General features: G+C 40.5%; 1 protein-coding gene across 1 annotated transcript; it reads left to right on the top strand.

Moving 5' to 3' along the window:
• Positions 1 to 6,306: 6,306 nt before the first annotated feature.
• LOC140486417 (oligodendrocyte transcription factor 3-like) lies at positions 6,307 to 9,002 on the top strand. Its single transcript, XM_072585516.1, has 2 exons — positions 6,307 to 7,278; positions 8,963 to 9,002. Exon 1 carries the CDS (start codon positions 6,505 to 6,507, stop codon positions 7,228 to 7,230), a length of 726 nt encoding a protein of 241 aa, XP_072441617.1. The 5' UTR covers positions 6,307 to 6,504; the 3' UTR covers positions 7,231 to 7,278; positions 8,963 to 9,002.
• Positions 9,003 to 16,592: the final 7,590 nt, after the last annotated feature.

Genomic DNA, 16,592 nt, shown 5'->3' with positions numbered 1-16,592 from the left:
CAGTGTGGAACCAATAGTAAGTGGCACTTTACAATTGCTTTGTATTGTGGAAGAAAGCTAGACAAGAATATAAAGCAGAAAGTGTAAATTAGTTGATTTGTAAAATTCATCATTGAAGTTTAAATATTTCAAGAGGGTTAATGACAGTATATGATTGATGTTGTGCATAGGCATTTTCATAAAGCTTGATAAAGTACTAAAAATTAGATTTGTTATTAATAGAAACAGTGACTGTGAATCCAAAACTTGGCTGAATGACAGAAAGCAAAGAATAGTGGTGAACAGTTATTTTGTGGACAGAAAGGAGTTGTATAAGGATGTTTCCCATGACAATAAATGGCATTAATACAGCACTTTCAAAGTCAGAAACATGTTCCAAGGCACTTTACAGAACTGGTGGCAAATACAATTTAAATTCAGAACATTAAAAAAATGACGCAAGTAGATCAAAAGCTGTACAAAGATGTAAGTTTTAGAAGAGGAGGTAAGGAAATTTCATGGGGAAATTCTGGAATTCTGGAATTCTTGGCTGATATGATGAATCAATTCTAATTGAGAACTCTTGAGATGCCGGCTTGGAGAAGTATTTTGGAACTGAAAAAGGTTACAAAGATGGAGAATTTGAATACAAGGAGGGATTTGAACACAAGGACGACAATGTGATATCAAGGTTTGGTTAACCAGAATTTGACATGTTGCAGTGTGTACATTAAGAACTGAAGAAAATAATAAGAAATACGAGCAGGAGAAGTTCATATAGCTTGTCAAGTCTTCCCTTTCATTCAAAAATGATGATAGTTGTTCTTGAGCTTCAATCCTACTTTCCTTCTGAATTCCCATATCCCTTGATTCGCTCAGAGGCCAAAACACTGCTTGTCTTGTCCTTAAGCATATTCAATGATGGCACATCCACAATCATCTTTGGTAGAAAATTCAAAAGATTCACAACCCTTTGAATCAAGGAGTTTCTCCTCATCTCAGCCTTAAATGATCAGCCCTTTAGCCTGAAACTGTACCGTTGTGCTAGATTACCCAATCAGGAAAAGTAATGTCTCAGTATCTATCCTGTCAAACACCTTCATAAGCACAAATGTTTCAATGAGATTGCATAGTCATTCTCCTAAATTCCAGTGAATATTGCTCAGCCTTTTATCACAGGACAACTCACTCATCTAGTGTCCAATCTAGTGAACCTCTGCTGTCCTGCTTCCAATGCAATTTTATATCCTCCCTTAAATATTAAAAGCAAAAATTGTTCATAGTAATATAAGCATGGCTTCATTAAAACTGCATAAAATTGTTTCAGGGCTTGTTTATTTTTGTAATTCAATCCCCTTGCAATAAAGCCCAACTTTACTTTCCCTATCGTTGACTGTACCTGCATTCTAAATCTTTGCACTCCTTGTAGAAGTACAGTCAAATGTCTCTGAATATTAATGTTTACAAAGTTCACTCCATTTAAAAATATTCTGTTTTTTCTATTCTTGTGACCAAACTGAATGACCTCACACTTTTCCACATTATATGATATCTTTCGTTTTATGGTATTGGCAGTAGGTCAATGATTTGTGAATACTGTGGTGAAAAAGAGAGACAAAGAAAAGAGAAAATGTGTGTGCAAGTGGTAAAATATGATTGTTACCTTTGAGTGAGCTACCTGACCCACTGAATACTCCAACTCACTTAATACATCTATAGTTCTTTGCAGCCTCTGTATCCTCCTCCTGCCTTGTAATCCCACCTCAGTCTGAATGGTCAAAAAACTTACATATGTTACTTGCTGTTTCTTCACCTAATTCATTAACATTAATTGTAAGTAGCTGAGGCTCCAGCATTGATCCTTACATCACTCTATTACATACAACCAGCTAACATTAAAATACCACATTTATTCTGCTTTGTGCTTCTTGTCCATTGACCAATCCTCTTTCCTTACTAATATATCATCCCCAATGCCATGCACTCTTAACTTATGCATTAACATTTTGTGTGTCAGCGCATCAAATGCCTTTTGGAAATGCAATATACTACAACTACTGGTTTTGCTTTATTTATCCTATTCATTACATCATCAAAAGAAAACTTGATTAAATTTGACAAGCAATGTTTATTTTAAATAAAACTATCAATTTGTTCTGTACATGTCAGACTTTTTGTGAGATTAAAATTATTAATTGGAGTACTTGTGCAAAATAATTTAATGAACTGTTGAAACAAAGCTGATGCAGACATAATGGGTCTCCTTCAGTGTGCAATATCATTCTAAGATTCTACCATATTCAATCAATGCTTGTGAAAGAATGTTACAAGCAAAGACTACTGTATAGAAGAGTTTCCTAATTTTTTTAAACTATGCCACCTAGTCCTACATTCTGCAACCAGCAGAAATAATTTCTCTTTATTTATCCCATCAGTTCTTCCCAATATCTTGAAAACTTCGAGTACCTCATATTCTAACATTCTAATTTTGAAGGAAAACATGTCTATTTTGTAATCTAACCTTTGAAGATCAGGTATCAGTCTGGCAATCTTGTTTCACTCCCTCCAAGGCAGTATATGCTTCCTCAGAAATGATCACAACATTCCCAGTATGGTTGGACCAAGGCTTTGTACAGTTAAAACATGACTTCTACCAATTTTTGTTCTAGTCCTTGAGACGTAAGGGCCAGTATTCCACTAGTCTTTAAATTATTTTCTGTTCCTGCCATGATAATGTCATGATTCATGTACTTGAAACAACAATTCCATTTGAATTTCCACCATCTTTAACTTTCCACCCACTTAGAAAGTATCTTGTTCAAACCATTCACCTCACATTTACCTGCACTGGAATACATTTGCCTCAGTTTTGCCCATTCACTTAATCTATCATTTTTTAAAAGTTTCCATCATTTAGTCCTTTAATACTGGACCAGATGGTCTACAAAAGGTCAGATCAGATCATGTATCAGGCTATTAAGAAATCAGCATTTATAAAGTGGACATTTGTAGATCATGTCAGATTGAGAATATCAAATATCAGCATGCCTCATAAATTGTAATTTCTCATTCAGCTGAATTCAAGCCCCACTGCAGGCTGAGTATTTAAACTAGATTGACACTTGTGTTGATATTGGTGGGTGGTGAACTTACAAATATATGGTCCTCTGGTTGAAACATTTATCGTCACAGGGACATTTTAGGGATCCTTTGCTAATTTTGAAGATTTCACTCGTCTATGTTTTGTTTACGGGAATCTTTCCTTATTTGCCCACATTGCAACAATGACTTCACTTAGTTAAGACAACAAAACTTCAATTCAGATATGAAACGATTCATCTAGCACCCTAACAGCTGAAAAAATTCACATGAAAATACAATAAGTTGTTTGACAACTGTGAAAGGGTATTAGGTGAATCTTTTCATACCTGAATTGAAGTTTTGTCGGCATAACTGTGATCTAGCAAACTCTGTTCTCCAAAGTTGTGTATAAAATTTAGGAAGACAGATAGGATAACCAAGAAGTTTAGTTCAAGGTTCTTTTGAAGACTATCAAATTAATTATTATGACAGATCATAATTTCGTCTGAAACTTGTTGCTAATTATTAGTCTTGGGAACAAGCTCAAGGTTTGAACTGAACCCTGTAGTGTACTTGCTGAGTGTGGAGCCTGTGCAGATCATCAAGATTACTTGTTTAAAGCAAGTGTTTAAACAGCTTGCGCATATATAGAATAATGGACTGACTAGCCGATTAACGTTGTCAACATTTCCTAACTATCACTACTACCCGGACAATCTAACACCAAGTTAAAAATCACACAACACCAAATCAATCTGAAACCACTAATCGAAAATCTAAATTAAAAATGTGATATCAATTTGAGGGGGAAATCAATTTTGGAAAAAAAATAACTTGAGCTTTGGAAAGAGACAAAGCGAAGAGTCAACTGCAGAGGATTACTGAGCAGCTTTAGCCACTTGCTGGTTGTGTGATCAGAGTGGCTAGTCAGCTGAAGGGCTTACGATATTCTTATTTATGCTGCTGTTTCGGCAGTAGGACAAGCGTGTTATTTTCGAGACGCATTATCTAGACGCACCGGGTGAGTAACTCACATCCCAGTTAAAGATTGAAATAAATATGAGCATTCTCACGATCCAGGGAGAAAATACCACTGTCTTTTTTCAGACCTTGGTTTTTCTTATCTTGTTATTTTTCCCACGTGTGATAACGCAAGACTCTTGACAGACCTGTCAGAAAGTACATAAGATGCTGAACTCTCTACATTTTAGCGGTGAAATGATTGGATGCAGGCACTGTCATACAACAGCTCTCTTCCTCACATACGGCTGTAACCCACAGAAAGGGGTGGGCGCGTTTTAATAATTCAATGAAACTCTTGCATCTTTAATGTTGCTAATCTACCTCAAGAAATTCCGCTATCTCTCTGCGTACAACGAAGTCTTTCTCTCAAACCCCCTGGGGGGGGGGGGACTCTGACGAAGGCGACCAGAGAAAAAGCAATTGAAATAAGGGTTCCTTGAGAAATAGAGAAGTTGCTGATAGGAAACTGACGATCCTGTGAAAGTTGAGAGTAAAAGACAGACGAAGGGAACTTGTCAACACAGGATCAGCTTAAGGAGAAGGAAGACTACAGAGCTGTAGCAATATTTCTAGACAATAGAGAGCGGGGTGGCGTCTGGAGGGTGATATTGGGCGGTGGGGTGGTGGGGGGGGGGGGGGAGGGGGGTTGATGTGAGTGGGGGTGATGAGTGTGCGGTAAGTGTGTTATTTGGGACCATGATTTGACATGAGCACTAGATGGCGTGTTGCGGAGGATTTGGAAATTAGTTTTTGGACGGCCAGGTGTTGGGAGTGAAACCGCCAGACATGTAAACTTCAATCCCAGCAAAAGAAATGACACAATGACAAATCCGTGCGCTGCTGCATCGCTCCACATATGTTACTATTGTACAGACCACGCGTTTTCTACCTCATTGTCCATCTTTATTTGAAAAAATGCAGCCTTGTCCGAGGGACAAAAATCCCCCACCCACACCCTTTATTTCACAGGATTAAGTGTAACAGCTTGACTAATCGAACCGTCACGGATCATAACCGTTATAGGATAATTACAACGCTTTAATACGCGATTTCTTACAACTTATCAACAGACAGTAACTGCGTGGTGGAGTTAGCAGAGTACACTCTGTAAACAGAGTGGGACTGAGCGACTGTAAATAACACCGGATTGTTCAATGCCGATTCGATTTCCAAATAATCTGTACTTTGTCACTGAAGATTTCTTAAAATCTGTGGCATGATCACTGACTCAATCGAGGCGGAATACAAAACAATGAGTCAATTATTATTTAGCCGGGCGAAAATAAAACGTCTTTCTAAAAACGACTTTCTTCTTTAAAACAAAAACGGTATTCTCTTTTTACCAAAAAAAAGACCCATGACTGAAAACTCTTGAAAGCAACCAATGATCGCCTGTAACTGATTGCACTAAAACACAGAAACACAGCCCGCTCTCTGTGCGGCCCCTTTTGTCAACATGGGACTATTTCGGGGTGTACAGCGTCTTCATTTTAAAAAAATGTTGCCCTCACTCGAGACTCGAAAGACTGACAAGACAACGCATGTCATTCGCGGGACTGCAGTACTTTTTTAAAAAATTGCCAGTCAGAGATCATTTGGATTCATACAGTTCTGATCATACAGACATCCAAGAAACTGAGACGGTTTTGTTTTTACACCGGACCCAGAATGAGTGAAATGGGTTTTAATTGTTTTATTTGCAGAAATGGACGTGTTGGTATGGGGTAGAGGGATTTGTTCAATAGGTTGGAATTGCTCCTGGTTTCCAGCTTCTTATAGGTGTCGGTCCAGTTGTTCGTGATGAGTAGTGTATGTGTGAGAGAGAGAGAGTGAGTGTGAGAGAGAGAACATAAAAGAATTCTCTTTGCAATTTGATGCACTGTTTAGTGGCTCTGAGTGTGGAGCCTGTGCTGATCTGAAATGTGAATATTTTTTGGAAAGAGTGCACTTTGTTCCAGTTCTTGGTTTAGCAGATGTCCCAGCCTCTAATTCTGCCTAATGTATTTCTCTCTCACACACACACGCACAATTCTCCTGTTTTGGTGTCAAGCCGGCGGCACCGCCCACATCTCCCGGTATTGGAGGAGACCCCCATTCCGCACTTGGTTATCTTGTGACGATTGGACGTCCCGGTGCCAAGAACAATGCAAGAGATTCTCCCAATCGCCGAAGATCCGCCTTATAAAATACAAGGGGAGGAGGAGGGGTAGGGAGAGCCCCAAAAAGGCGGGCCAACTAAACCCTGTCAACATTTTACCTGAGGGATAGGGACTAGGAGCCCACACACAACACACACACAGACACAGACAGCCTGTTGTATGTATGAGCTGCCCACAGCAAGTTTGAACTTCTTGCCTCCGGTAGTGCTCCCGCTCCCAGGCCCCCACATCCCTCCTCAATCCCCAGCTCCAGAGGTGACGGATGGATTCTGATGCCAGTCTGATATCGAGCCAGCCGTCGTCCCCGGATCTGTTCCTGTCGGACGAGCCGACCTCGGGCTTCTCGGGCACGGTCTCCTCCACGCAGAGCGAGTGCGGCCGAGGGGCGCAAGGCCGGCCCAGGGAGCCGCTTCGGGCCAAGGACAAGAAGCAGATGAGCGAGTCCGAGCTGCAGCAGCTTCGGCTGAAGATCAACAGCCGGGAGCGCAAGAGGATGCACGACCTGAACATCGCCATGGACGGTCTCCGGGAGGTCATGCCGTACGCCCACGGCCCCTCGGTGCGGAAACTCTCCAAAATCGCCACGCTGCTGCTGGCCAGGAACTACATCCTGATGCTGACCAGCTCCCTGGAGGAGATGAAGCGGCTGCTGGGCGAGATCTACGGCGGTGGCCACCACAGCAGCTTCCACCCGTCCCCAGCTTGCCAAGCCGGCCCGGCTCTGCCGCCTTCCCACGGCCCTCACCCTCTCCCGCACCCGGCTATGGTCCCGGCCGTCAGCTCGGCCCCTCTAGCCGGGGCTAGCCTATCCCCAGCCGTCGCCGCCGGCGTCCGCGGCCCGGGCAGCCTCCTGAAGACGGCGGGAGCTGCCGCCTCGGGTTTCCAGCAGTGGGCTGGCATGCCGTGCCCGTGCACAATGTGCCAGGTACCGCCGCCTCCCCATGTGCCCAGCGCTGGCATGACCCGGCTACCCTCAGACAGCAAGTGAAGCAGAGGAAGCGAAGGAACTGGACTCCTCCAGCCGCTCCCAGCCAAGGTGAGAATGGAACAGCTTGGCTGCTCTTCCCCCACCACCTTTGTGATGATCTTGTCCCTTTTTATCTGGTGTCCTTATGTATCTGTGTGAAAGTTGCAGTAACCCTTTTTTTCCCCCCACCGAACCCACACCCACCCCCTCTCTCGCTTATTTAGCTCGCAAACGGGTCAAGAAATGTAACACGACCTTTCCCTTCCCCTCTTTGGGGGCAACTGGATGTATCATTGCAACAGGAGACACGGGGGAAAAGGGGATACTGCAGCTTGCTAGCGGGTGAATTTCACTGCACACAGAGCCGCCGGCAAAATCCCGAGCATGGCTCCCCGGAGTCGGGAATGTTTTACCACGCACTCCGCTCTGGCCCGTGCTAGTGGGACATTACATGAAATGTCCATGTAGGAAAGACTTCGCTATTCCGATCGCGAACCAGAAAGAGGGAAAGAGGCGATGAGTTTACAAAGAACAGTTCTGCGCGAAAGACGCTGGTCTGACCAACTCCAAGGAGCCGTTTGTGGGAGTTGATGTAAAGACTTGAGGACGTGTTTTCGCTCGGTACAGAAATGTGTGCAACATTGAATCAGTTTGGGGGGGTGTGGGGGGAGGGGGTGTGGGGACTGTCCTTGGAATAATTCAGCCCCTGAACCGACAAAGACAAATTTGTATTCTTTCTTGTAAAAATAGCTGCTCACCTTAATGAAACAAAGGTAGTTGGAGTGTGATACTACCATTATAAAGTACTTTGCCCGTTCCCTGAGTTTTGTGAAAATATCTGTTTGTGTTTCGTTGGTTTTGGCTGATTTCACTCAAACGTTTTCTGTGTTCTTTATATTGGTTTCCCTGCAATTCCTGAGTGTCGGTAACTGTCTAACTCGCTTCAACTCACTGTAACACCTGTCCTGCGCTTCACCACTCCCGGATACAGTGTGTCATTTCGTTTTTCTTCCGATCAGCCTCCCGTAACGTCCCACCGAAACAGTCTTTTGTTTCTCATTCGCGAGAGAGGAAAAAAATTATAAAGCAAAAAGTGTTTTCCATCTGTTTATTTTTGTAAGGAAATGTGCTAAATGATATTTATTATTCCGTTGAAAGACAAAAAAAAGTGTGATCAAGTAACTGTCGAGATTTTAAAATTAAATAAAACAAATACCCAATGTGCTTGTTTGGATGTAAAGTTTGAGGGGGTGGGGACTGTGTTGGTTTAGTTATTGAACACTTACAGTAGTGTTATTGAACACTTACCTGAACCTCCCATTTTAAAAAACATAACATCGGACTCGCTCCAAGGTGACAATCGGTTTGTGAGTGAGTGTTATCTAAGTCATATTGTATAGTTCTTTATTATTCAGACAAGCTTGGGGTGAGGGAAGGGGGAAGAGTATTGGGGAAACCGTACCGGTTCCATTGTACGTTCAACTCGTTCTCTAGTCTTACGTTATAACGACACATAGCACTTTAAACAGGCCGGAATCACTCATCCCACTTTAATTCCCGTTGTAGCGTCCAAAATGTTTCATTCCTGCACCTCTCTTCCCAGGCTGGGTCTGCGGTTATTGGAGTCATTTCATACACTCCATTCATGTGACCCAATGGACAGACGCATTAAAATCTAAATAAATAGGAAGGAAAAAAGACAAATAAAGAAAATGTATTTTAAATTCAAGTTGATGACTTTTTATATTTGCAGATCTATTCCGGAACGATCGAAAGCGGTAAGTATAAGTCACTATAAAAAAACAGAAATTGCTGGAGAAGCTCGGCAGGTCTGGCAGCATCTGTGGAGAGAAATCAGAGTTAATGTTTCGGGTCGAGTGACCCTTCCTCAGTTAGAAGCCTCGCGAAACGTATTAAAAGGCAATCTTATTTCCATTCATTGCACCCTAACTGCTGCCGGGAAGTATTGTAATTATTACTAAGAATTTTAAAAAATATATATAAAGTAAAGGCGAAGTGCACATCAATGCCGGTACCAACCCGATACCAGCATCCCCCACTCCAGCCGCACGTTCTAACCGGTCAATCCCCAAGGACACAGTTTTGGTGCATGTTTGAGGAATAAATTGAGGGGAAGACGGCGGGTGATGAGCGTGTTCTCCAGGATAGCAACTGCCCGAAGTATTACGTTATAACCCGCTGCAAATACACTGCGGACGCCGAGGACAGAGAGAAGACAGACCTTATCCTGTTGTGAACAGCCTCGCAAGATTTTGAAATAAATGAGCCTTCAGCAGCAACAACAAGCATACACACTTTCAAACATTTTTACACTTTCAAACATTTATACCCAGCGCGGAATAAGCTGGTGAGTCATTTGCTCGAGTTTCTTTCTCTTGTCACCAATTAAATTTGAACTTTAACAAATATTTGAGGACACCTCATTATGACTTAACAGAAATTCATTGATGTCCAATAACATTGTTTAATATAATTTCAATAAATAATATCACACAAAGTCACACAGTTCTCTCGTAAATCCGGGTTACTGGGATCCGAGTATGTCAGAACCAGTTATATTTCCCTTTCTCGTCAAACGTTCAAATTGTTCTTTCCTCATTATATGTGCAGCCAGTTTGACAAAAGACACACAGGGGTCAGGGTGTATGCAGGCACCCTGGACCCAGCCGGGTCGCTTGTTTACTATTTCGATAGTAATCGGCTGCTTCCCTACTTTGAGAGGGCATGCCTGCTTAATGTTAGACTGACCAAGCTGCAGTGAGACACCACAGTGTCTTCTTACACGCAAGTCACCCACCGTCTTGATGCGGTATACAGGAGCGTTTCCATTTGAACGGAAAAAACTGAGACTTGAATTTCTGTAGCGCCTTTTTCGAACCCATGTCATCCTACGACACTTTCGAGTCAAGTGACTCCCTTTAACTGCGCAATGTAGAAAGAACAGCCAATTTGCACGCAGATAACAATGTAAGAATGACAGGCTCTTTAAGTGGTGTTGAGAATGGGGTGAACCTTAGCCAGTACACCAGGGGTAAGTGCCCTGCTCTTTTTGCATTTAGTGCCATGGGATCTCTCGGTCTCTGTCTCCATCCCCCACCCCATGCTGATGGGACCTCAGTTTAACATTACACTGAAGACAGACACAATGGAGAGTGATGCACTTGCTCACTGACGCTTTGGTACCGAAATTAAACAGTTACAAGGACTGGCCGCTGAAGCATTGGGAGGTCAAAGGTGACAGAACGAGAGGACAGTTACTTCACTTGTTGTGCTGCTTCGCTTCTCAGAAATTACTGGATAATCAACATCTCGTGTGTGCGAATAAGCATATGCGAGTGTGAGTCTGTGAGTGGGGTTGTGAGTGAGTGCGGATATGAGTCAGTGAGACTGAGTGGGGTTGTAAGTGTGAGTCTGAGTGGGGTTGAGTGAGTGCGGATGTGAGTGAGTCTGAGTGGGGTTGTGAGTGAGTGCGGATGTGTGAGTCTGAGTGGGGGAGTGAGTGTGAGTCTGAGTGGGGGAGTGAGTGTGAATCTGAGTGGGGTTGAGTGAGTGCGGATGTGAGTGAGTGAGTCTGAGTGCGGATGTGAGTGAGTCTGAGTGGGGGAGTGAGTGTGTCTGAGTGGGGTTGTGAGTGTGAATCTGAGTGGGATTGAGTGAGTGCGGATGTGAGTGTGAGTCTGAGAGGGTAGTGAACTGGTGTAGAAGTGTGACGGTACAAATTGCCTCTACAGTGTATAAACCTCGTACTAAATAATGTCGTTCGTTAATTAATCCTTGTTATATCTAATCGAGATTATGGAATATATTCGTATGGTCGTAATACGTTTTACCTTGGAATTTATTTACATTTATATATATAATGACGGGAACTTCAATTGGCATGTCCTGGGCACTCAATAGCTTGACCTTTGGCTACATTGACGTGTGAACATGTTTTGGACGAAAAGTATCCTCTTGATAGCTCATCAGTGTCGCCGAGAATGTAACTTTTTACAGCGTGGAATGATACAACCGCTCGATTTTATAAAGCACCACCCTTGTCAATGTGAATTGAATTAATATGAATGGTATTGTAGTTAACTTAATTTCTGTTTGCTTCGTTTTGGCCATTGGCTGTAATCTGCATTAATAATCCGGCGCCGAAGCTACGCCAAATCTTTCAAATGGGATCGATACACCTGAGAGGGAATCACTAATGTAAGACGGGCACTTCGTGTTAGTGGTGGCAATAGGAGCAGCGTTTTTTTTAAACTAAGTGAATTTCTCCGAGGCATGACACTTGAAACCCCCAGTGCTTTGAGTATCCGGAAATATTCGTCCATACCTAGAGGAAAATCAGAAATGTACATGTTCACATATTGTATTATATAAGATTGGCATGTTATTATGGCCAACGTTTTAAGAAGGGAGCACTTGCGTTTGCACAGTGCCTAGCTGTGTTCCCCAAATGTTCCAAACGTCACGTGTTGTTTTGTGAAATAATTCAATATAAGATCTCGATGAACAATTCCACATCAGGCAAATCCTATTTTGTAATCCATACGGGGGAAGGGTTGGGATGGATATTAAAAACGCTAAATTGCATTGAACAGACTGCCAACTGTCTTTAAATAAAGCAGAGTTAGATCGTAGGAAATATTCTACCAGGGTTTGCTCAAATCTCTTTTTTATGGATAATTGTTTCATTTATACTTAAATAACAGTTTTTAAGAAATGAAGTTACCTAACTTTAGTTCTACAAATCCCTAGGATTATAATGGCATTGCCTTTCCCTGGATCATTGCTATGGCCTGATCTTTGATGCATTCAATTATAGTTGGCACCTTTTTAAAAAAGACAGGAATAAATATTTATCAGTGCACAGAACTTTCAACATGAGGAAGTGTCAGATCTGATAATTATTTAATCAAAATTATTGCAATTCATTTAAATATAGTTGGTGAAGTTTCCTTGCTTAGCTTATGTTCTCATGTTTCTTTTACATGTCAAGAAGGCTTTAATTTCATATAAAGCAAACTTTGTTTCGTTGCTTGTGTTAAAAAGTCAAATTATAGACTTATATATTAGTAGTTCTCTGGAAGTACTGCACAGACAAGCAAAACTAAGAGTCTTCTTCTCTTGAAGCAGGATTAATCAATGAAGCAGGATGTTAGTGCAATAGAGTTTGTAGATGTGATTTAATCTTTGGATATGTACACATAGAGTCTCTCCACATTTTTATATTCCCATTATAAGTTCCAAAGTGATACTTACAATTGAAATGGCCTACGTAAACTTGTCTTCTATAGTGATATTTCCCTCCCAGCAATGGCACTCCAGTGCCTTCCCTGCCCAGAATTGCAGAGCAGTAAATGATAAATTGATGGTTTCCTTGATACATATGTACATGGGAATTTATAATGAAAAAAAAACAGAAATGCACAACAACAAATATAATGTTCATCTTTTGTAATTTTTCACATTGGGGAATTCTACTATTTGGTGGAGTGGGTGGCTGGTGAAATTTGATGTCAAACAATCACTGAAGTCAAGCAGAGTGTGAGAAGAATATGGAAAATTAGAGGCCAAGTGCACTCTAATTTGTGAAGAATACAGAGGAGCTATTCTGCTTAAATCAGCATGACTAATTAATATAGCACAGCATAACACATTCACTATTTCACGCAATTCAATGAAAATTATTGTTGACAGAAGACAAATTTTGTCAACACATTTCATTTTGTATCATCAGAACCATTTGCAAGAATATCCATTTGAGTGGGAAACAAACATTTATACCGTATGAAAGAGTGCTGATTGTTTGGCAAGTTGACTTTGATTAGTAGAGACATTACCTCTAACAATGTTACATGGAGAACATACCAATTAATAATGATAATCAGATAACCACCAGGCTTTCACCAACTAGAGTCAACCTGTCTGATTTAAAATTAAATCACTGGAAAAGCTCTCTTCTTTGAATAGTTCAGGGACATTTTTAAATTGTCATCTAAATTACTGTATCTAAATTCCTGTTTGTTATCCTAGGAAACAGAGATCCAGTATTAGCAAACTGTCTATGTTGCTTTACATGTCTTCAACTGCCCAAATCACTTCATAATTAATGGACGGTTTTTGAAACATAACCATTGTTATTATGCAATATGGTGGCCAATTTGCAAATAAGTATTTTACCTAGTGAGGCAGACAAAGCCTCTTTTTACTGTCTAACAGAGAGATGGTATCTTTAACAATGTAGAACTTCCTCAGTCCTCAATGAAGTGTTAACCTTGATTATGTTTGCAAGTCCTAGAGTGGGGCTTGAATACATGACCTTCTGACTCAGAGGTGACACTATGAAGAGCTGATAATGTAGTACTATTGCACTGAAGTGTTGCCTATAGTCATGTGCTCAGCTTCTGGAGTGGAACTTGAACCTACAGCCTTCCTTTTAGTAACAAGAGTGCTAGACTCTGAGCTAAAAATATACTTCAGTAAAATAATTTTGCACATAAAAGTTTAAAATAATTATGAGTGGATCCCTACTAGTGAATTAACAAAAAACTTAAGATGATAAACCAATGTACAAATGATATTGTCTGGATAAATTAAAACAACGCTCATTAAATAAACATCTGTAATATGTTCAATATCCTGTATTATTGTTGTGTTCATAATTAATGTTTAGTTTAACATTTTTAAATAGTTTTGATCCTTCTATTTTCTGCTATTTTCTTGGCAAGTCTTTTGACAAAATGCACGTCATAGAGAAAACATATTTGTCCTCTTTCAACATCCATACATGCACATTCTAGTAAAACTATTCAAGTTCTCAAGAAGATTTTGAGTCAATTTATCTTCTTCCTAATCCAAGGGTTATACCATCAGTGTAATACCCCTTCTGTATTCTTGGTAAGATTAACTAACTAAATGTTGGACATATATCAAATGTACAATTCAATATCATATTAAGTGAAACTGTAACATCTAAGGGAATAGAAAATATCTAGTGAAGATTCTGTACTAATCATGCAATTCTCATTGTGTTGAAACTTTGATTTTGATACATTAAATAAACAGCTAGAGATAGTCACTTTGTGGTACAGAACTTGAGTACAGCTGCAAAAGTAAACATGCTGTCAAAGATTTTCATCATGCACTCATCAGGACAGATGCAAGAATGTCAAATTTCAAATAAATCTACAATTTATTTTGCATTCAAGAAGGGTATTCATTGGTTGGAAGTCAACTCTAAATGGTCAAGGTGTTGCCATGAAGAGTGATCCAAGGAATTATTGTCATGTATGCATTTGGTTAAATCTACAAAGGTGCAATGCCTGGATGTGCTCCTTTTTTCCTACAGAGGACTGTTCCCTACATTCGAATATCTATAACGATTAGTATAGTTCCTTGAAAGTGGAATTATCAGGTAGACAGGATGGTGAAGAAAACATTTGGAATGCTTGCCATCATTGGTCCAAAAATTGAGTGCAGGTTTTGGGACACCGTGTTGCGGCTGTACACAGCTTTTGGAATACTGTGTCCAATTCTTGTTGCCCTTTGATAAAAAGGATTTTGTTAAACTTGAGAGGGTGCAGAAAAGATTTACAAGTATGTTGCTGGTAATGGAGGGTTTAAGCTATATAGAGAGGTTTAATAGGCTGGGGCTTTTTTCCCTAGAGCAACAGAAGCTGAGTGATGACCATACACAGATTTATAAAATCATGGGGGGCATGGAGACGATGAATAGCCAAGGTCTTTTTCCTCGGATGGACGAGGCTAAAACTAAAGGGCATAGGTTTAAGGTGAGAAAGGAAAGATTTTAAAAGGACCTGATGGGTAACCTTTTAATGCAGAAGGTGGGGCATGTATGGAATGACCTGCCAGAGGAAGTAGTGGAGGTAGGTACCATTACAACATTTAAACGTGTCAGGTTGAGTAAATGAATCAGAAGTATTTAGAGGGATATGGGCCAAATATTGGCAAATGGGACAAGGTCAGATTGGGATATCTGGTAGATGCAGGCAAGTTAGACCGAAGGCTCTGTTTCTGAGCTGTATGACTCTAGGATTCCAAGTGTAAGTGAGCTATGTTGTGAATCTAGTTGATAATCTCATACTGGTTGTTAGTGTCATACTCACTACTCTCAGAATTGTTCTATGGGTGCTGTCCAATTGCTGAATCACATCTAACAGAAGACATATTTTGTTTTCTGCAAGCACGAGGTCATTGACTATTGTCAGTACTCTGGCAATTGAAAACAACAGCAGGATATACTATTTGATATGATCCACCAGGAATTAGGACATATGGCCTATGTACCTGGCATCATAAAATGATCATTTGGATTTGCAATATGGCTCACTTACCCTTGCTGGAGTCTAAAAACCTTTATTGCTAGGAGCTATATTGTGCATGCAAAAGGAATGTGTCCAGGTATTGCATCTATTTGGAATTCCACAAAAACAGGAGAGTCAATAGATTCCTTACAAATTTTCCATGTAGTTCATTGATCAAAGTCAACATACTAACTATTCAGTAGCCTTTTCACCTGCAGTATAAATTGTTGCTCCCATTGACATTTAGCATTCTTGTACCTGTCCTGATGAGTACAAGACAAAAGATCTTGAAGAGCATGACTCTCCTTTCAGCAATTGCCAGAGCTGTGATTGATACAGAGTCATACAGTCTCCCACAGAGGCAAAATCTTGTATGTGATATCTTAATGATTGTATCATTTATGTAGGATGTCATGTGGCTGAGTAGATAGTGACCCTATATCTGAGCAAAAATCTCTAGTTCAAGTGTCACTTAAGGTCTTTTTTAGCCACAGAAGAAGCTGCCATTGTGTGATTCAATAATTTGACTATCAAGCTGCTAATTTTTATAATATATCCCCACCATTCCCAAAGAGGAGAATGTGTGATAACCAAACAAACATAGCATTTAAATGAACCAATAGGAGAAATAAGTCACTTTGACACAAGTATGACATTTCAGTTGCAAACTAACATAGAGATAATTTTTCCTCATGATATAAAAGAACAGTAAAATGCAACTTTTAGTTGGAGAGATGCATTCAAAACTACAAGCTATCAGAAATACTATTTAGTCTGATAAATATCATTGCTTTTTAGATTAATTGTAGATCATTTGGGACATGATCATCCATGAGTCAACTAATTGGTCTCACTTGAGACCATGTTTATCATGCCTCAATCATAATTGTGAGACATATCTTTCTCCTTCTTATAGCTCCTTAAAAGTCAAGTTTAGGATAACGAAGGCAGCATTTGGTATGCTTTCGTTTATTAATCAGAGCATTGAGTACAGGAGTTGGGAGGTCATGTTGTAGCTGTACAGATGTTCATTAGGCCACCTTT

Source organism: Chiloscyllium punctatum, chromosome 15 (genome assembly GCF_047496795.1).
Source record: "Chiloscyllium punctatum isolate Juve2018m chromosome 15, sChiPun1.3, whole genome shotgun sequence".
NCBI lineage: Eukaryota > Metazoa > Chordata > Chondrichthyes > Orectolobiformes > Hemiscylliidae > Chiloscyllium > Chiloscyllium punctatum.
Note: the sequence above shows the minus strand (reverse complement) of the source record. Positions and strands in the feature narration are given on the sequence as shown.

Excerpts from the sequence above, each read along its gene's own strand:
- LOC140486417 (XM_072585516.1), top strand. The coding sequence starts at position 6,505 with ATGGATTCTGATGCCAGTCTGATATCGAGCCAGCCGTCGTCCCCGGAT.